Genomic DNA, 22,780 nt, shown 5'->3' with positions numbered 1-22,780 from the left:
ATTTAAATTAATAAAATAAACGCATTCGCGTACGGTATCGATAATTTAAATATTAACATAAATAAAAATGAACTGTTATTTTGTGTACATCATTTTATTAACAATTATATACTTTATTTGTTGGAATTACGTGTCATCACTTATCACTTACATCAACACCCAAACCTTCTCCCATTCAACTTTTTCTTAATAATCAAGGGTATCTGGGCACAAGGAAAGGCAACTCAAGGAATAAATTTTTATTGGTGGATTATACATTTTGGTAAGTCAAAGGAGACTTCAACAAACCATTTTGATAGTAGCAGTGGACAGTTTTTATGATATCAGACATTTTTATGAAAAGGAATAAATTACTACTCTCAACCCTAAGCTACGTGCCAAAATGAGAAGAGTTTGCGAGGTCGCAGTAAATGGTTTTAATCCTTGATTTGACCGTATCAGCAGCTCAAGTAATTTAAGTTTTCTTTGTTCATCCGACCATCTGGGACGTAACATTTTACTAACCCTAAACTATCAGCTGTCAAATGGTTTTTTAATAGGGTTGCCAAGACTTTATTGCACAAATGGTGGCAAATTCAAATCTTGTAACACCTTTTATAATATTTTCACAGTGTAATCTTCTGAGGGTAGATTGCATTCCTGAAGTATTGTAGTTGCTGAGCATTGTGATAATTCTCTTATATTTCCATGCAAGAAGCATGTTATCCTTTCTGTATGCAACAGTTTTTTTTTGTTGAAAATTTTGGTTTTCATATTTGTATAGATATGCCTTTTCGGTTAACTTTTATTGTACCAGTAAGATGACATTTCATTTTTAGAAATTCTTCTGTTAAATGAATGTCAGTGTACATATGCTATCTTTGTGCATCAAGAATTCTATCTAACAACTTTATATACAAATAATGGGTTGTTCGGAAAGTAATTTCGTTTTTTTTGTGAAAATGAAACACAATTTTCGTATAATAAACAAATATTTTATTAAATTATATATTGATCATTCTGGTCCAATACCTTTTGCCATCTTTCTGGTAGTAGCATGATTCCACACTCATAAAATTTTTGGTCTTTGCTGGCAAAAAACTGATCGAGGTAGTTTTCGACCTCCTCATTTGAAGTGAAGGTTTTACCATCTAAAAAATTTTGCAGTGACCGGAACAAATAATAATCCGTAGATACCAGAAGATCTGGAAAATATGGTGGGTGTGGCATTGTATCCCATTCAAGCTGTAAAAGCTTTTGGCGAGTGACCAAACTTGTATAAGGTCTCGCATTATCTTGGAGAAACACTACAAACAACTTTTCTGTTGATTAATTTTGGCCTTTTCTGTTGAAGTGCATCATTCAGTTTGTCCAGCTGATGACAGTAGACTTCCGAATTAATTGTTGTGTTATCCGGTAAAATCCCAAAAAAACGATTCCTTTAAAATCCCACCAAATAGACAGGATTATCTTTCTTTGATGGATATTGGCTTTGGAAATGCTTTGAGCTGGTTCATCTTTTTTGCTCCATGATCTTTTGCGTTTGACATTGTTATATACAATCCATTTTTCGTCCTCAGTAATGATGCGCTTCAAAAATGGATCATTTTCGTGACGTTTGAGAAACGAATCACAGACGTCAACACGACGACACAAATTTCTCTCCGTGAGAACATGGGGAACCCATATATCGAGCTTCGAAGTTAAACCCAGACCTTTCAAGTGGTCATAAACAGTTGAATTTGATAAATTTAACCTCTCACCAATCTCACGAATTGTTATTCGCTGGTTTGCATCAACTAATGCCTTTATCGTGTCTTTATCAGCTTCAACCAGCCTTCCAGAACGTGGTGCATCTTCGACATCAAAATTGCCGTATCGAAATTTTGCAAACCAGTTCTGGCACTGGCGTACTGTCAACACATCTTCTCCATACACATCGGTTAATTTCTTTCTAGCTTAAACAGCATTTTTACCTTTTCTATAGTAAAAAAGTAAAATATGACGAAAATGCTGTTTATTGCTCTCCATATTTAAAAAGGTACCAACCAGAAACTACTGCGTAGAATCAATTGGACTTTTTTACACATAAGCCTTGTTATATCAGCTCTCAAAACATATAATGATTATGCGGCTTAAGTGTGAAGTTGGGTGCAAAAAATACAATTAAATCCTCTGTCAGGAAAAAACGAAATTACTTTCTGAACAACCCAATATAATGCTTCCTAGAAGATCGGTCCGGGAAATGTCATCGGATCTTATACTGCCAAAATATTGAAAATAGATATCCTATTTTCGAATCAGTTAGCGCATGTATGCATATGTCCCATTTGGTTGGCTTGTTCGGATTGTATGTGATAAATGATATTTCGCCTTTGAATTTTATCACAGATTCATCAACAGAAATTGCCTTATCTGGTGTGAAATATTAACTAAATTTAAAGTCAATATATTCAAAATAATTGCTAGCCTTTTATACGAGTTCTAATCATGTTATTATTTCGCGTAGGTTTCTTCAAAAGAAGTATCCAAAAGATTTGCAGAAATCTGTCCCTTCTGAAAGTTTCGGAAAAGAAAGGAATTCTATTAATGGAAGCAGTAGACCAATATTCTTGCATATTTGACACTTCAATCAATCTTACTTAGTATAACAGCAATGAAAGCTAGAAATTCTTATTTGGTAACGTTGTGCTACTTGTGTCAAATTGATTTATATGATAGTTATTTGTTTCTTATTTTATTCATTTTTTTTTATTATGTTGTCTATTAATTCACTAGTAAAATATAAAGTAATCTATGGGGTCTTTTATATTATTTGGTATTTGTAGTCCGGTTGATTAGTGATATATGCCAAAATCAATTGTTGGTGGAGAAATGATAAACTCAGTAACGTCTTCCCATTTTTCATTTGACGATATGTTGTCTTTTACGGGTATGTTTTCTTTTAACCTCTTTCCGTGTCATTTTTTTTTCTTTTTAATAGAGGAATAAACAGTCAATTCTCGCAGAGAATTATAAGTATTTTTGCTGTCGTGATATATTGACATGAGTTGTAAGTTCAAGACGACATTACAATGATAAATTAACCTAATTAAAAAAAAATTAACTAAATCTTCTTCCTAGATCAGAAGTGTAAAACCTTTTTAGCCTACGTACTAGTTCTGAGGTTTCTAGCAATTTATTTGCTAGAAAATTCGGATGTTTAGCTAGACGAATATTGTAGCGTTCACTAAAGTTAACAATTTCTTCCTTGACTGTAGGAATTCTTAAATCTATATGTATCCTTTCGTTTGTTACATACCAAGGGGCATTGCAAATGTTCTGTAGGGTTTTTGATTGAGATCTTTGTAGAATTTCTATGTTTGAGTTACTACGGTTCCCCATAGTTGAATTCTATAGGTCCAAATGGGTTTTAGAATGGTTTTGTATATTATGAACTTGCTCTCCAGACTTAATTTGGATGATCTGCCAATGAGCCTATATAGCTTTCTAACTCTTTTCTTCAAATAAGTTGTTTTGGATTAAATATGATGTTTCCATGTCAGTCTTTTATCAAGTACCATACTCAAGTATTTGACTGAATCCCTGGTTGGAATTACTGTCCCATTAATTGTCATAGGAGGGCAAGTGCTCTTTCTCAGCGTGAAGGTTACATGTACCGATTTATTTTCATTGATGTTGATTCGCCACTTCTGGCACCATCTTTCAAGCTTGTGTAGATGACATTGCAGTATTTCACTCGCATTTTGAGGATCGCTGTCCGAAGCTAACAGAGCAGTGTCATCTGCAAATGTTGCCGTAGTTATCTCCTCTGAGGTGGGTAGATCTGCTGTGTAAATTAAATATAGTAAAAGACCGAGTGCACTCTCTTGTAGGACACCAGATAAAAAAGGGAATGCTGTGGTGAATTGATTTAAATACTTTACTATGAATTGTCTGTCAGTGAAGTAGGATTTTACGATTGTGTAAAAAGAGTATGGCAGAGTTTTTTAAAGTTTGTACAGCTATCTAATGTGCCACACTTTATCAAAAGCTTGTCTATTGTCCAGAAATACTGCTGAACAGTATTTTTTCCGTTCGAGATCTTATAATAATTGACGAGTTATACGGTGAATTTACTCAGTTGTGGAATGACGTTTTTGAAACCCGAACTGATGCTCAGGGAAAACTGGTGCATCTAGTGCATCGAAGAGGCGACTTATTAGCATTTTTTCAAATAGCTTGGATATAGTGGATAAAAGATTGATTGGCCGATATGACGTAACTTCATGAGCTGTTTTCCCTGGTTTATGAATAAGAGTTATGGTAGCTACTTTCCAGGATGTTAGATAATAACCTAAACGTAGAATTGCCTTAAATATGGAAGCTATTAATGCTATCCCTTTCTTTGACGATTCCTTTATTATCTTCCCGATAATTAGGTCTTTACCTGGAGCCTTCTTTGAATTTGCGTTAACTGTATTTGTTAATTTTGACATAAAGGGTTTGATTTGTGGCGACAATTGCAAAGGCGCGTTCAGGAAATTCCTAATTTCTTCTTCATCGATGAGCGAAGTGGAGGCAGATGGTTTAAATACATCAGCCAGATGAGAGGCAAAGAGGTTTGCTTTGTCTATTGATCTTCTTGCCCATTCACCTAGTGGTTGGCGAAGCGGCGATATGTCTTGAGTTGGACGAGTGAAGCGCCTGGTAGCTTTCCAAAGTGAATAGTTTGAGTCCGCTGTGGGGGACAAGTTCATTAAAATTTTTTGGAATCCTTCATTTTTAAAGCGTTGTAGAGATCTTCTTAAAACTCTGGTAGCTTTATTTAGTTTATGCTTGTCCTCAGGTAATCTGCTATTGTGCTAGATTCTATGCAGCTTTCGTTTTTCTGCAATTTTTTTCATGATATATACGGGGTAGATGTAGTCATACAAGCATTCCAATCTTGGTGTAGAGTCTCGAACAGCATCTACTATATTGCGCGTTAAGTATTAGGTGGACCGGAAAGTAATGTCGTTTCTGCGCATGTCGATATTTGATTACCATTTGTCAGGTCATTGTGTACTTCGAAGTCGTGTCAAAGACATTTTAAGGTTATTGTGACCTATTCACTTCTAATAAATAATTAAATATTAGACTTTTTTTTGCAATTTGGGGTGAAATGGCCAGCCAAATACCAGAAGAGCATATCCGGCATTGTATGCTTTTTGAGTTTCGCAAGGGTAGTAACGCAAGAGTTGAGACCAAAAACACTTGCGATGTTTATCCAAGTGCATTAGACGTTCGTAAATGCCAAAGATGGTTCTCTAAGTTCAGATCCGGTAATTTTGATCTCTCTAACTACTATTGATCAGGAAGACCAACAACATTAGACAATGATATACTAAGGCCAGAAGTGGAAGCAAATCCATATCAGACAATCGCGGAATTCTCAAACATCATAAACCAACCTTGGTCGACCATCCAAGAACATTTGCAGCAGTTTGGAAAAATAAGCAGAGCAGGTGTTTGGGTCCCCCATAATCTGTTCGAAGAAAACAAAGCCAACCGATCTATCACATGCAATGTATTGCTTCAACGGCACCATACAGAATCGTTTTTTGATCGCTTGATCACTGGAGACGAAAAATGGATCCTATATGATAATCCAAAACGCAAAAGGCAGTGGCTCTCTCCAAATGAATCACCACAAAGTACTGCGAAGCCGGGTTTACATCCCAAAAGGACGCTTGTGTGTGTTTAGTGGAGTATACGCGGAATTGTTCATTTTGAAGTACTGAAACTTGGACAAACTGTTAATGCAGATCTTTATTGTGAACAATTCGATCGAGTCAACCAATCTTTAATCGAAAAGTATTAGGCGATTGTCAACAGAAAAGGCGTTATTCTGCAACACGACAATGCAAGACCGCACTATGTAAGACGAACCATGGAGAAAATTAATGAATTGGGGTGGGAGGTACTGCTTTACCCACCATACTCGCCCGATATTGCACGCTCGGATTTCCACTTATTTCGATTGCTACAACATTTCCTTAGTGGCAAAAAATTTGAAAATTTGGATGATGTCCAAAATGTTATCTCGAGATATTTTACTGAAAAACCAATTGATTTTTATCGGTCCGGCATTGAAAATTTGCACACTATATGGCAAAAGCCATCGTTGTTGATAACGAAGGTGATTACATTACTGATTAAAAATAAAAACTTGTTAAAAATTTATTCGTTCGAATTTAATTTAAGAAAGCGACATTACTTTCCGATCCGCCTAATAGTTTATTGCATGGTCAACATCGTCATTTGTCATTAATGATGGTGATGCAACGATATAGGAGTTGAAGGCTTCACAGAAATTATCCCAATTTATATGTTTATTGTATATGGAGATAGGAATGTTATTTTCAATGATGTTTGAATTTATTGTCGCTATGATTGGAGAATGATCAGAAGAAAGGTCAAGTGAGGAGTTGACCTGGATGTATCGAAGAGATAAATTTTTGGTAATAAAGAAGTCTAGTAAGCTTGAGAGTTTATTGACATCATTTGGCCAATGTGTAGGCTCACCTGTATTAATATATGTCAATCTATTGATTTCTATACTTTTTAAGAAAGTTCTCCCCCTTGAGGTTACTGTTCTGCTGCCCCAATTATTGTGTTTAGCATTAAGATCGCCTCCTGCTAAGAATCTAGAGCCTAAACTTTTAAAGAAGTAGTCGAATTCTTCTTTTTGTATACTGTGGCTAGGAGGGTAGTAAATTGCTGATATGTTAAGCGGGCAGTGTCAGTCATATATCTTAATATTAGTTGCCTGGATATGGTTTTGTTTGTATGGCGCAAGCTCATAATGTTTAATGTTATCTTTGATGATAATCGCTGTACTCCTATGTGCCCTTCCACTGGGATGATGCATGCAATACACCTTATACCTATATATTTTAAAATAAGTTTTATCGGTAAAATGAGTCTCAGATACCAGCATTATTTGAATGTCTTGATTTTTTAAGAAAGCTTCCAACTCAACTTTTCGTTGCATCAGACCGTTGGCATTCCAAAGATCAATACGTAAAGTCATCATTAATTTTTGGTGGCAGTCAATTTATTTACAATAGCCGTTAATAGAGAAAGAAGATTATTTATTTCTTCCGTTTGCTTTTCGATTAGTTTTTCTAACTTACTTATATTTTCACAATTGCACGATTTATTGTTATTATTTTCTATAATAGGAGAAGTTGGACTAAGATTATTTGGTGAATGATTGCTTCTTGTAACTGCTTATGCATAAGAAAAGGATGGATCAGTAAAACGTTGGTTATCTCCCATTGGGTTAGTCTTTGAATTTAATTGTATATTTGGATTTTTTCTGTGACTAGGTTTCGGAAATATATTTTCAATATAAAGAATTGAACAATTCTTTATAATGAGGGCACTCTTTGTAGTTTACGGTATGGTGGCCGCCGCATAAGTGACAAGTTGGAGGAGTTTTAGTGGATTTTTTTCATTCTATAGTTGGACGAGAACCTGCACATTTTACACACTTATATTGGTGATTACAGTACTTCTGGGTATGGCCGTATCTTTGGTATCTTTTGCATTGAACTAATTCTTTCTTTTTTATGGGTGGTTCAATTTTAATTATAGTATTATTCAGTTGACTTATGTTATATATGTTATATATAGGTTTATTGTTTGGGTTTTGTTTAAGGTCAATATAGAACATTGACAGTGGCTTGTGTGTAACTTTGTGTCGAATGTTACTAATATTATTTACCTCATGCCCGAACTCTTGTAATTCGTCCTTTAGATTATCCAAATCAACAGAGTGATGTACATTCTAGAACAACACAGATAGAACAACACAGAACGACCGTTCTTGTTTCAGTTGGAAAGTGTGAAAACTTGCGTTAGATGATTTTAATAATTTAGCAATTTTTCTATATGTATCTGCATCAGTTGGTAGGATACGAACTTGGTTATTATTAATTTTTAATTTATAGCTCTCTTTTTTAACGACTTCATCCAAGCATCTCGTTCGTTAATGATTGTATGTCGATTACGTCATCTACATAAATTGGAGAGGGCGGAGATACTTTTGACAAGGTTCGATTTTCTAACATATCTATATCCGTGATTGAATTTAAGATTGATAATCTGTTAGCGGTTGGAAGTGCAGCTTCAGGTCCTGGTAGCCCTTCATCACTGCCATCGTCTTCTCTTGGTCGTTTTTTGTTATTGAGATTTGTTGCATGTCTTGAAGAGGTAACTATTTGCTATGGCGGAAATAGATTTGATGATGACATATCCTAGTCAAGAATATGCGGAGATCTCGTCTCAATTAGCCGACTCGATTTTGAAAGATATTCACTGTAACGGCTTGCTATGAATTTTTCCCGATATCCTCTATGTAAACATAACACTCACGGAACTCAGTTTCGTACGTCTGTATACTCAGAAAGCTAGAACGCGACTCCCCCGTGTCATTTAGCTCGACGAAACTCGGCCCCAAGCGGTAGGAGTCAACGTGCGGTAAATAGATAAGACTGATGCTCAAGAACAGTCGCAATACGAGTCGAAATGTAAATACCTGTGATACCTGTGATATAGTCAGTTTTACGCGTTACTGCTGTTGAGAAAGTAAACTCTAATCCTTTTACTTTTATAGATATTATGAATTTATTATAAATTGTAATAGATAATAGTTTCAAAAATATATTGTATGAATAAACAATACTTCAATGGAAATTGAAGCGTCTTCAAAGTAATTTCGTCTCAAGGAATGTAATAATACTACGCCTAAAAATAAATATAGAATACTATAAACAAAAAATCTAATCATAAACAATGTTCACCTCAAATGAATATCTAATAAGAAAATACGTACAACTCTAAAAATTCTCCATGGTATGATACTTCTTAAAACATTCTGGTAGATGTAAGGCTACTTTACATTTCGCACATTCCCACTTCTTTTCACTTTGTATTTTATGTTTATAACGAACTTTACACGTTCTTGTCGGATGTTTATTTCGAGGCGTCGGATCGATATTTTTTAGGAAATGAGCCCAATATTGAGCTTGGAGTCGAAAAGTTTCAACTGATGTAGATTTCCCATGCACTTTGTAGTCCGGTAATTTGACAATTTGTAAAATTGCCTTTGCTATATTTATACGGTAATCTACATATGTCTCCCTTTTTCAACTGTGAATTGCTTTATGTATAATATAGGTGTTGAATAGTGCCATATATGACATGTAAAAGAAAAGTTTTCGGTATCCTTTGATGACTTTTTTCATGATTGGGAAACAGGCTAACATCTGATCTTGATAATCAACTGCACTCATACCTTTGTTATATTCCAGGATACTTTTAGGTTTTATTACTTTCTGTAATTCTTTGTTCAATTGTTCAACCATTTCTACAGTTTCGTGTTTCATTGATATTATATACACGTCGCGCTTGTCCTTCCATCTTAAACCTATCAAATTATTGCAACTTCTCCATATACATTCTCCTTTCTTCAGAATATGCTTTTGAATGGCGTTTGGCATATTTTTCTTATTTTTGCGTACTGTCCAGATAATGTTTGTCTTTTTTTGGTATAATTTTAATAAGAGATTGGGTGAAGAGTATAAGTTGTCCAAAAACAAAGTATATTCCTTATTTATTATAGATTTTGACAGGTTTATCACAACGTTCTCTGACGCACTATCATTTCGATCATTTTGTCCTGGCCGGTATATATTTTGAATCCGTGACAGAAACCGGTACTTACCTCGCACAGTTTGTAAATTTTTAATCCAAATCGAGCTCTTTTCGACAGATTGAATTGTTTATACGCTAAACGCCCTTTATATTTCATTAGAGATCCGTTTATACTGACATATTCATTGGGTGTGTAAATTTCTTTAAATTTTTCATTCCAAAAGTTGATCATAGATCTTATCTTAAGAAATCGGTCATTACTATCAGCAGTTTCATTATCAGAGAAATGAAAAAATCTCGAAATTTGCCGAAATCTTTTAAAAGGCATCTTTTGTCAAAATATTGGCGTTTCTACTACAGCTCTTTTAGTCCAATACAGAATATTTGATTTTTTCACTTGACTCATCAAAATACACAGTGCATAATAGGCTTTTATTTCGTTTAAGGTAACAAGATACCAAGTGTCGTCTATATGTTATCTTTTACGCTCGTCCTGAATTGTCTGATGTGTGAAGCGATTTGTTTCCGTAACCAATATTTCTCAAAATTCTTTCCAAATATAATAAAGAATAGTTCTAATATTCTTTGATTCTCTCTTAAATTATTTAAAATAGATACTTTTATTCCATGATATTCAGAATACTTCCAAACTATTGGTGTGTTTTTTATTTCCTGCCAAATCCATGATTGTTGGATTTGTGCCTAACCATGAGGTTGTGTTATACCTTTCATTTCACTACTTTCATCTATAATCAGACGCCTTACATGCTGTGTGATTGGCTGAAACACGTCATTACCACTGGATTCGTTATCATCGCTTTCATTTAACACTTTTGTATTTCGTATTTTATAGGGGTTTCCTAAATTTCAATAACTAAACTGCTTTGTAACAGCCATTATAAGAATTGTGATTGACTGTTATAGAGTACTGACAAGAATTAACATTCAATTACGATCGTAACTGACAAAAGATCATTCTGCGAGTTTGTTATGTTTACGTTTGGCCTAAGTATCTGTTCGCAAGCTTGGCTTCTGATGTTTATGTTTGACCCGACATCTGTTCACGAGCCTGACTCGTGATATTCATGTTTGGCCCGACTATCTATTCGCGAGTCTGACTCGTGATATTCATGTTTGGGCTAAAATCTTTATCACGAGTCAGTCTCGTTAAAGTAAGGGAAGGGGTTAAACCATTTTCATCGCTATCACTATCTATGAGATTCCTTCGTTTTCTTGTTGGTTGGGTGATATTATTATCATTACTATCGTTTTCTTCCGCATGAATATTTATTTTTTTTAATCTATCTATATAAATGTCTATTTGGAATTCATCTTCACTACTGCTTATAGCATGAGACTTACTGGTATTTGGTCGTTTCACCATTGTTATAATAAAAAAAAGAATAAAAAAATGGATTGAAAATCATTAATGGTAAATTACGGAATTGCAAAATTGGCTATTACTGCAGGAATCTCTATCATTTAACGCTTTAATATGAACCGAGTTATTGAAATTTTTTTCCCCAATTTTAAGATTGCTTGATTATTTTATCAAGTTTCACTATATCATACTTGCCATACTCGCGTACCTTTCTTTTATAAATTCTTTTTATTGGTCCTTTTTACACATTGACTGTCGCGTGAATTGCTATACCATATGCACTTCTAAAATTTAAATTTACTCGATGCAGGTGTGTAAACATATTGGGCCTATTGTTTCTTATAATTTCAGAAGGTTATCACATTTAGAACGAAATGCCTAAGGATTTCCATTGAGTTGAAAATCAATATTGGAAAATCGTACTGGGCCCATTGTTTCTTATCGTAGCAGAAGGAAAGCATGCTTAGAACGAAAGCGTATATACGAAAAGCGTATAGACCGTCGTGAAAGCATTTCGTACGTTCTCTTCCAAGTAAAACTGACTGATATATTTTTTATATATCTTAGTAATTGTATCATATTTTAATTTGCTTTCTTGTGCTATTTCAATAGAAAACAAGGAAACATACGTTTCTCAAAAAGTTGCGGTAAAATAAGTTCATTCTCCGTAATCACTAATAAACGTTGATGTCCCCTCAGAGGGGACATTTAAGTGATATACTAGACTTACATTGTTCCCTCAGAAGGGAAAAATGAGTGCAAAGGATTAAAATATTAGGTTCCGAACCGTGTCGACCGAATTCTGTTTCTTATTTTAGATCTTTCGAGGATATAGCTACTGATGGTACTCCCGTTTCGTGATTTAATTTTATAATTCGGACGTTGAAAGTTCTAGGCCCTTATTGCCATAGACTTCTTGAACGCTTCTATATTCTTTCTGTGTTTGATCCTTCTGAAATTGCTTCTCTCTTCGGAGAGGATGTCGCGTTTCCCGATTTCGCGTTTATGTCTGCTATTGTCCTTTTCTAAACTCATCGATATTTTGACGATTCGAATTCAATTGTAGAAATACGATATACTCGAAGACGTATCCGTCGTATTTCAAGGAATGACAGCGAAGATGAAAAACGTGCTTGTTTTGTAAATAGAGATTTTGTATGGAAACAACAAAATCGTATGCCAAATGTACATAATTTTTCAATCGTGAGCGGTATGATTGCAAATATATAAGATTTGTTGTCTAGAAGGGAAATCTTTGAATTATTTTTTAATGAAGAACTAGTTAAAAAAATAATCTCAGAGATAAATGAATATGGAACAACGAACAGAAATTTTGTACCAGTTACAGACGATGAATTATCAATATTTATTGCTTTAAATATTTTAATGAGTTTAATTCCTAGGCACTATTCAGAGTTATTGGACCAAAGATCAAAGCATAAAAACACCATATTTTAATCACTTGCGGTGCAAAGAAATTCACGGTTGCGCGTGCCAGAACAGTAGAGTACAGATCACTTCGGGGCGCGTTCAGGTAGCGTTTGGGGGATTCCAGAAGAGAATACAAAGACGTACAAATGACGATAAAATTACATATGTATGAATATTAAATTTATTTATTAATAATCTTGTAAAGTGTGATGTTTTTCAAAACAGCTTAGAATGCGTAACGTTACAAGACATTTTTTACACTCCCACGTAGTTTCACTCCGATTTTTATGTTTAGCGCACACTACACATCTCCGTTGTGGATTCTTTTTTTGGCGTTTGTAGGGCGTATATTTCTTGGGAAATATCCTCATTGCTTCGCTTGTAAGCGATCCGGAACGTTTCCAGCAGATATCCTTCTACGTTTTTGGTAATCAGGAAGACATACAATTTCTAAAATTTGTTCGGCTACATCAATTCGAAACTTCGAAAAAGAATATTTTTTACATTTTGGTGTTTCCATTTTTTTGCAATATAAAATATAAGAATTGAGTAGTGCCATATCCGCTATGTAAAAAAATATTTTTTTATAACTTTTAACATATTCTCTCATTAATTTAAAAGACGATAAATAACTGTTTTGCAGATCCACTCCACCCATACCCTCATTGTATTCCAAAACGATGTTGGGCTTTGTTATAGGGCTACTATTATTTTTCCACGTCTTTTTTTCCACTTCGACCATCTCAATTTTTGTATGTTTCGTAGATATTACATATATGTCTTTTTTGTCTTTCCATTTTTGTCTTTCCAAAAATTCCATTACACGAGTGCGATATCACGTCAGATTGTTTTAGTTTTGCAGCTGCGAGTTGTTTACGCATATTCTTCCTATTGCATCTTACTGTTCCTATGGCGTTAATTTTTATAGATTGTAGTTTTTGAAATAGGCTTGCCGAAGAATACCAATTGTCCAAAAATAGAGTATGCCCGTAACCAGCTAGTACTGTGGACATAAACATTGTCACATTTTCAGATGCACTTACATTCGTATTTCTGTCTAAATCTTGACCAGTGTAGATTTTGAATTAAATGCAATAGCCCGACTTGGATTCATATAATTTATAAAATTTCACTCCAAAGCGCGCTTTTTTGAACGGATTATACTGTTTGTACGACATCCGACCCGTGTACTTCATTAGCGATTCATCTAATGAAATGTATTCCGCGGGAGTGTAAATATTTTGAAATTTCTCATTGAAATGATCAATTACACTTCGCATTTTACATAAACGATTGTCATTATTTTTTGCAACTTCGTTGTCAGTAAAATGCAAAAAGCGTGAAATTTAGTCAAATCTCCAATACGGCATTATTTTTCGAAATATGGGTGTCTCGATTGCGCTTATTTTTTGACCAATATGACTGCACAGTTGGTTTTTTGATTTGCGACATCAAAATGCACAAAGCAAAATAAGCATGTACTTCATCTATATTGATGTCCCACCAAATGTCTTCAAACTTTCGTAATCTGCGGTTTTCATTTTGGTGTCTTTGACAAGTGTAACGATTGGTTTCTATCACAATAATTTTCCAATAGTTTTCCGCTAATACTCCACTTGTCATTTGCAAAGCTGTGACATTTTGCCCAACTAGAAAATTTATTCTAGATATTCTCGAATATCTCCATACTTTAGTTATATTTTCTGTATCTTTCCATATCCACTTCTGGGATGAAACATTTCTTTCCCTATTCTCATTCTGAACTTCCTCCTTGCCGTTAGATATAATTCTACGCCGATTCCGAAGTGTAAAAACAATTTCTTCTAAATCGCTGTTAGATTCTACATTGTCTCGTCTTCTCTTTTTATTTGTGCAAATAATATCACTGGCTTCACTATCACTTTCCATTTTACAGCCTGGGGTCAATACTGATAACTTACTGATGAAGTGCAAGCAGAAACTGTGCCTCGGTAAAGCATTTCATTAACAGTTAACGTGCCACGTACGTCATTTTTCTTTCTGCAAAAATTGCCTGACAACATGTGTAACACGTCGCTGGCGTTCTGGTAATAGAAGCATCTTAACGTGCGTGGCACCTCTTTCCATCGCAAGTGATTAAACGATTTACATCGAGAAGATTGTTTGGTTATTGATTTGGATATCGAAGATAACACGATAATCGATTGCCGAGTGGTCATAGATAAGACTAAAGTCTGAGGAGAAGTCCAAATCGTCAAATAGAATAGATTTTGTAAAATACGAGAACGGATTATATGGTGGAAGAAGAACTTATTCCATTAAAATATATTTTGAATTCGTTGCATACTCCAAATATATTAAACACCAACGTAAACGTAAATACATTTGAGCAGACAAGTCCTACGATAAAGGTTTTAGTTATCACAGGTAAAATCATTGATCAGGCGAAAGGAACTGATGAACAAATTGGTCATCAAAGTACAAACGAAGAACAAAACGATGAAATTGACAGTAACGTACTTGAATTATCAAAAGAAATATCTACGAACGAAAAACCACAAATGGAATCGGACAATCTACATCTTCATGTATTTATGTGCAGAAAAATATAAGAATCAAAGAAGAGGAAACAGCAACAAATAAAAAATTACAAGAAGAAGAGAAAAGCTTACGACAGGAAGCAAACTAGTTTTCGTCTGTACCGAGAAAAACATAATATTGAATAAAACATAATATTTCACTTTTAATAAATTGTGTTTCTGTAGTTTCAGATATCTAAGTAAAATATTGACAAATTCTAAAGTATATAAGCTATATTTAAAAAAACTTAATAATATAAATATTTTAAAAGTTATTTTCTCTCTCCCTCCTTCCTCTTTCCCAAATTTGATTTTTATCAAAGAATGCAACAATTTGCACAATAATAGATTTGAATACATTTCAACATAATTTCATTGCAACTCTTTCTCCTATATAAGAAAGTGTATGAATATAAACAAAAATAAAAAATGCCTGCAAAATTTAAATTTTGTTATAATTCAAAAGAATAAAGAAGAAAATATCCTTTATCTCTATTAGAAATATATAAAACCTACATATGCAACATACATACGTGGCAACATAAATGTTGGAATATTTATGTCAATAGATTTATGATATTGCCAACAGATCGAAAGTATTGAAATATTTAACATTACGACGATTAGGGTGCTTTATAAATAAAAAATATATTGAATGTAGTGATATAATATGTAATGATGGATTTACACACAGGCGATAGAAATGATCACATCAGGTCCCGTAACATAGATCCCTCACACAACTAAGTAAATTTATGTTACATAGTAAATTTAATGTAATATTTGTTGATCGATAAATAAATTTTATATCTATGTTTGTTACTATAATCCAATTCGATCAGAATATTTTTTGTTATGTCATTCATATAAACAATTGAAAGAAGAAAATTGTATTGTGTAAAATTGATTTACTTTAATACCTTTGATGTATCAAGCAAGCAGCTTAAAGGTTAAATTCGCCTACAAGAGTATATATTTTTTATCAATATTTTCATATTTACTGATAAAGAAATCAATAACAAAAATGTATAATACTCCAAAATTTTTTTCATTGAAAATGCCGTCCATCACTATCTTTTGTTACCTCATTATTTTGTTTAATTACTTTAAGTCACTTGTTACACATTTATCTTGAATATAAAAAATGTACTTGTTTTTAATATTCTCCAACCAACTTTATAAATATTTGATAGAATCTTTTGATTTTTGTATTCCTTTTTAATCCTAGTTGTGCACATCTCAAAATAATTTAAAGTTGTGTACTTGGGGTGCGCTACACTACAGGTACTTTGAAAGCTTTTATACAGAACAGTCATTTATACAGAATGAATAATTTTGACTTCAAAAAAATACTGTTCATTCTTTGAAACAATTTTCTTTTATTAATCGTGGCATAAAAGGAAGGTAACCTCTACATCTTTTGCTAAATTGCAGATTGATAAGTTTGTCATCTCCTGATTCAAATTTCAAAGATAGATATACGATGATTTTTTGAATGAATTAGCAAATCGATTTCTTTTTACTTTCGTTTAGCGCGTTAAATTCTGATTTCAATATAAGAAGATTTCAATACAAAAAAGTTGACTAGATACAATTCCTTGTAAAAAGAAACGCGTTATGATCCTTGCAACGGAGACGAAGTAATTTTCTTCATTTCTTTCTTTCCTTCTCTTTCCTATTTCTCTTATTGTCTTTCTTCTTCTTCGCTCGTTCTTTTGTTCGCTCTTTGAATGATTCTTTCGTCCTTCTCTATAATACAGTCAACTTCAAGGGTGCACAGACCGAGGTAACCATTTATCCATTACCCTGAGAGTAACCAAGCAGGGAAAATCTAAGAGAACTCTATGCCCCGTCATCCTAGCAACTTTTTACAGAAACAAATTCTTTTAGAAATCTGGTTTCATAGAAATACTTTTCTTCGTGTCTTTCATTAATATTGTCTATCTCTCTCTGTCTCTCTTTTTTATCTCTTTCTTTTAACTTTTACTTTTTATTAGATAAAAAATAGAAGCAAAAAATTCATACGAATGATTTATCATAGTAAATTTTATTATCATAATGATTTGAGGGTTTGATAAACAATTGGAAGATCAAAATCATCAAGGAACTTTTTATACAAACTGATTTCTTTAAAAACTTTGTAATTACTTTATATGAAATAATTAAAAAAACGAACAAACAAACAAACCGAGGTAAAAAAATGTATACGAAAGATAATAGCAAATTTTATTAGTTACAATGTATTCTTGATAATATTGGATAGAGAAAGAGTAATGCGAGATCAAATAATTATGAAGAACATTTTATAGAAAAAGATTTTATGTAATAAAATGAAAAATTTATATGAAATAAAAATAATTTGAGATAAAAAATTAACTAATTAAAATGTCCTCTCGATCCAAAGGGACAGAGTAATGTATAAGAGACGTGAATTATTCGAAAAATAGAAGTATATAAATAATAACAATATATATCCTTGGGATATTTACTACAATTGGAATATATCCAGTAAGCCAAGTCATGAAGTAATCGAACGAATACAATTTGTCATGACGTATCGTACAAATTTCTAGCGAAAACATGTTCATCGTTAATGCGTGACTTCGACATTAAAGTTGGGTGAAATAAAAGTTTGATTCATAAAAATTGATGATTTTTTCTTTCTCGATTTTGGAAGATCTTGGAGTTATAGCAATAAATTATAATGGGGTAATAGATATTGTGAAACTGTGAGCTATTAGTGTTGATTTGTTTGAGATCATGAGTGATTTTCCCATTTTATATTTATTATCGATTCGTTTCTAAAATCGGGATGTTTATTATTACCATATGTAGAAATCATGATAGTCAACTTAATCATTAAGGATTTTATGTTATGACTATTATATTAAATACAAAAGAACGTTTAACATACACAGAAATATTTTATGCTTATTCTTATGTACTTTTCTTTTTTTTTGTATATATTGTGTTGTGTGTGTGTTTGTTTTATTGTTTATAAAGTATATTTATAACATATTAATATATAATACTATGTGTATTTTATATATTTTCAAAAAAATATTTGAATGTAAATATTAGGGGGACCGGAAAGTAATGTCGCTTTCTTAAATTAAAACGAAATTCAAACGAATAAATTTTTAACAATTTTTAACAATCAAATATCGACATGCGCAGAAACGACATTACTTTCAGGTCAACATAATACATAAATATATAAATACTACATATATTATCGTATTATATTTATAATTTATTATACTACTATAATTTATTATATATTACTAAAATACTACATTAATACATACTATATATATATCTTATTCCGTAGATTTATAACGAATTAGACTATAAATACATTTAATTATTTTTATATACCTATACATATATCTTCAAAAATCTGCATATATACATGTTCTTTTCTTGACAGTGGATACTCTCTTTTTTTATTTGTGCTACATATATATATTTAACAAATAAATATTTAGTTTAGAGGATAAAGATAATATTGAATACGTTGAGTTTCGGATGGAAGTCAGCTGTACATTGAAACAAGACAACTGGATTCAATGTGTGAAATTTGATAAAAGGTTTTACGAAAAATGTTTAACATTTTTGGTTTTATGTGATCTTTATAGAAAAGTTTTATGCCAGTAGAAGAAATAATTTTTCTTCTTGTTATTTTTAAAATCTTCTTTCTATTTAGACCATAAAACCCTAAAGCATTTTTTTATTTTTTTACAAAAATCTAAAATTATTTTTTAGTTTTATTTTAATATTACAATTTCGCGTGTATCTACTTTTATAAATATATCTTTCTGTTTTAGATATCAATTAAATTTACATATTTTAAAAAATACTCGCCAATTTACCTAGTCTAATAAAATAAAAAATTTAATTTAATAAATAATAATTTTATTGAAATGTATTTTTATTAATGTTTGCTTGTAACATAATGAAAAAATGAACTCATAAAATTAAAAAATTATATACATTTAATTAATCAAGTTAATAGTTGGAGAAAAATTTTAAAGAATAATTTGCGATTTATTTTTGTTATTCAAGAATGTGTTTGTTTTCGTAATAATTCTTTTATTATTTTATTCTTTTCGTTGTTCGTTTTCCAATTATTTTCTTTGCGGTTTTGGAAAAAAGAAGAAAAACGAAAGAATGTCGAAACATTGCGTTAGATCCGCGTCATTCTTAAGCGTTCGTAAGAATCACCTTCGTAAGCATCACCTTCGAAATGAGTGATGTTGCTTTTCACTTTGAAAGATGTATAGAGATAAGATACCTTCAAAAAATGAACGATTAGATACGAAGAATGCATATATATACGTTCAAGAAAAATGGATATTAATATAAAAAGAGCGCATCTATATATGCGTTTATATTATATATTGATTAATTCGAAATAAGATGATCCCGCACGTAAAATCATTTGGTCTCATATTTTGTAGATATAATTCAATTTTTAAATATTTTTAATACTATGTATCTACGTTTTCATATTTACATGATTACCGTTCAGTTTATTATTATAGATATCTCTCGTTGAAGATAATCCTAAAAAAGGTCCGAAACGTTCGTTTGTATTCGTTTATGTGAATATTTTTAAAATCTTATTATTATATATTATTATATTAATATTAAATTATTAAGTAATATTATACATTTTGTAAGGCCGATAATCAGTTAATAAGACTGTATTCCGCATTTTATAAAGATGCTAATAAATTAATAAAACTATATCCAAAAATCAGTGAGTCTGCAATTAGTTGAACGATCTGTATTCTTTCACAACTTCTATTGAATAATGTCCGACTAAGGTTTCTTAAGGTTAATTCCTGGTGAACATTTCACGGCCTGACCAAAAATTGACCATCTTAAATTACGCTGCAGGAGGTAACACTGTATTTATTGAATAACGATCATAACTTTTATCATCTTTGGTTACGTAGAATTCGATTGCATGTTCGTCAGTTTGTCCATTTAAATAATTGAAATAAAATTGTATATTAAGACATGAATTGATAAAATATATTATAAATATAATTATTATAAATTAAATAAAATTAAAATAAAATTAAAATAAAACAAAATGATTATATAAATTTAAGGAAAATAATTTATCATTTTTCCTATTACGTTGTTGATTCATTATTGCGTGATTCATATATATCGAAAATCTATTACTTGCTACTTGATTGAAAAATTATTATTTAATTTATTATTAGTATCTTTCTTAATTATAATAAAACGATAAGTTGCAATTAGAACACCATGAAGTGTATTAGAAATAATAAATAAAATTTTAATTTGCTTAATATCATAGAACATTTCAAAAGCAAAAATTAATTTCTCCATGATAACTTTGTACTTACTATAAATGAAATATGAATAATCATGAATTTTTCCCAGGTGATTTTTTCGTAATCTCTTAAGCATTATATCTATTGATTATTGTAAAATAAAGAACAAGAAAAAAAGAGATAGATTTTAGACATTATCCGAAATTAATGTGATTTTCATAATATATGTTATTTAATACTATTTCATAATTGTATGATTCAAATGATTTTTTGAAAGAGTAAACGGAATACATAATAATATTTTTCATTGTATATCTGACAGAAGTGAGGACAATGATGAAATCGAAATCTATTTTCATGAAATGCTTAAAAAATGAAAGATGTTCCATTTTTACAACGAATATTAGAGTAAGTATTTTATGTGACACATTTATTATATCTATTTTATCTATATTTGTGTAACAATTTTATGTTTTAAATAAATAAAAAAATCTATGAAGGGATTTTTTAAAGATATTTTTATCAATTTTTAAATACTATCAGGAGTATTAAGACTAAAAAATATAAAAGAAATAGAATATGCTGTCATAACTCTTACCAACTAATTCAAATATCTATGGTGATATTAATTCTAAAATATAAAGATAGTTTTAAATTTGCTATTGCCTCTTTTACCAGATAACCAACTATTAACAATTCTGCTACAAAAATTGTTTGCTATTAACAAGTTTGCCTTCATTATTGTTGATTGTTGACGAGAGCGTTTTTAAAATGCGCTTCTCACATCGGATCAGCGATGACAGTCGATTTGCACGGAGGAGATGTCCCCCATCTCGTTGTTGTTGTCCGAGCTATAGACCCACTGATCGCGATGAATAAGGACGGCGGCACTAAGATACCGTTGTAGACCGTCAGCAAAATACCGCTCGCTGCGTTCCCGCAAATTAATGGGAGAACGCTTGTTCTTTAAAGGATCCCGTGAGAAATGGAGAAGTAATTGCAATATGTAAATCTCACCGTGTATTTGATTGGATGAGTTACAATTATTTGTGTGTCTCGTGTATGATGTGTAGTTAGCTGTACTGGTTGCTTCTGAAGGAGACTTGAGAGCTTAGACGTTGTGAGTCTGAAAGATATGACTTACTTTTGGTCTATTTTGAACTATCCACGTAAACTGAAATGAGATTGGTAAAGGGCGGAGTTTGACATATGGAAAGGGAAAGAATAAATGCCCATTGGTCGGGGATAGTTCGTTGGAATGTTTAAAACATTCCGTGTGTGCCTCCTTTGTTCTAATGATCGTGCGATTAGAGTATGACAATGGATATTACAAAGTTAGAAATCAGATAATCCTTGGTTTATCACGCCTAGGCGTATACCTTTATTATTTACTTATTGGCCGGATTGACATATTACCAAAACCCAGGTACTTTACTAAGAATAATTAGGCCTAGACATAGGTGACCACGTGTTTTTATCTATGCGCTTTGTTAGTTAATATCCAATAGGTTCCCACGGATAAATATTTCCAATGGTGATATATAACCTTTAAGATAAAGTGCCGCGAACAATGAAGAGACACACGTGTGCGTCAACGATAATAAAATTTACAAAATGTCGAACATACTCTATTATTTTAGTATAATTCATAATAGTATAATTCATCGAATGAAAGATTTTTTTTTCTGCAAATGTGGCCATTTTTCCGTAATTTTTGCCTTCAGCATGACAAATAATGATGCGTAGTATACTCCTGTAATGATTTAACTTTTCGATAAATCATTCGATTTAACTTTAAGATAATCGATTAAGATAACTCCATGACTATATCAAAAAAGAGTCGCCATCACTTTCCCAGTCAAAAAAACAGTTTTTGCTTCTTTTGGAATTGATTCCTTCTTCGCAGTCCACTGTCTTGACTGTATTTTTGTTTCTGGGATATAATGATATATCCAAGTTTCATCTATAGTAATTAATCGGTGCCAAAACTGATTTATTGCACCAAAACTGCGCCAACAGAGCATTGGAAATGTTCATTCGAATACATTTTTGATCTAATGTGAGCAAACGCGGCACCCAACGCACGAACAGCTTTCTCATCCCTAAATCTTGATTCATGTATGACAAACACGTTCTTTGGACATATTCATAGCTTCTGCTATCACTTTCATTTTAATTCGACGGTTGTCTAGAACCATTTGGTGAACTTGAGCGATGTTATCATCAGTAGTTGCAGTTTCTAAACATCCCGAACGTTCATCGTCTCGAAGTTGGTACGGCAACGTTCATGAAAATTCAGTTTTTTAAAATTTCATAGTGGTAAATGATGGTCTTCGTAATATAGAGTCTTCGTAAATAGCGCCCAACTCGTCTTTGATTTGCGCAGGCGTTCTGTCTTTTCAAATTAAATATTTAATGACAATTCGATACTTTGTTTT

At 32.1% G+C, this 22,780-nt stretch overlaps 2 protein-coding genes across 2 annotated transcripts; one reads left to right on the top strand and one right to left on the bottom strand.

The window, feature by feature from the left end:
• Window positions 1-532: 532 nt before the first annotated feature.
• Window positions 533-2,010, bottom strand: LOC118443134 (histone-lysine N-methyltransferase SETMAR-like). Its single transcript, XM_085664331.1, has 4 exons — window positions 1,986-2,010; window positions 1,482-1,937; window positions 1,012-1,286; window positions 533-781 (listed from the first exon to the last, which is right to left on the bottom strand). Exons 1-4 carry the CDS (start codon window positions 2,008-2,010, stop codon window positions 533-535), a joined length of 1,005 nt encoding a protein of 334 aa, XP_085520457.1.
• Window positions 2,011-5,122: 3,112 nt separating this feature from the next.
• Window positions 5,123-5,821, top strand: LOC118443136 (histone-lysine N-methyltransferase SETMAR-like). The gene is made up of 3 exons (XM_085664330.1): window positions 5,123-5,246; window positions 5,316-5,654; window positions 5,736-5,821. The coding sequence occupies exons 1-3, from the start codon at window positions 5,123-5,125 to the stop codon at window positions 5,819-5,821; spliced, it is 549 nt and encodes a 182-aa protein (XP_085520456.1).
• The last annotated feature ends 16,959 nt before the right edge of the window (window positions 5,822-22,780 follow it).

The sequence above is a fragment of the Vespa mandarinia genome, unplaced genomic scaffold (genome assembly GCF_050613455.1).
Source record: "Vespa mandarinia isolate Hongniang unplaced genomic scaffold, ASM5061345v1 scaffold_41, whole genome shotgun sequence".
NCBI lineage: Eukaryota > Metazoa > Arthropoda > Insecta > Hymenoptera > Vespidae > Vespa > Vespa mandarinia.
Note: the sequence above shows the minus strand (reverse complement) of the source record. Positions and strands in the feature narration are given on the sequence as shown.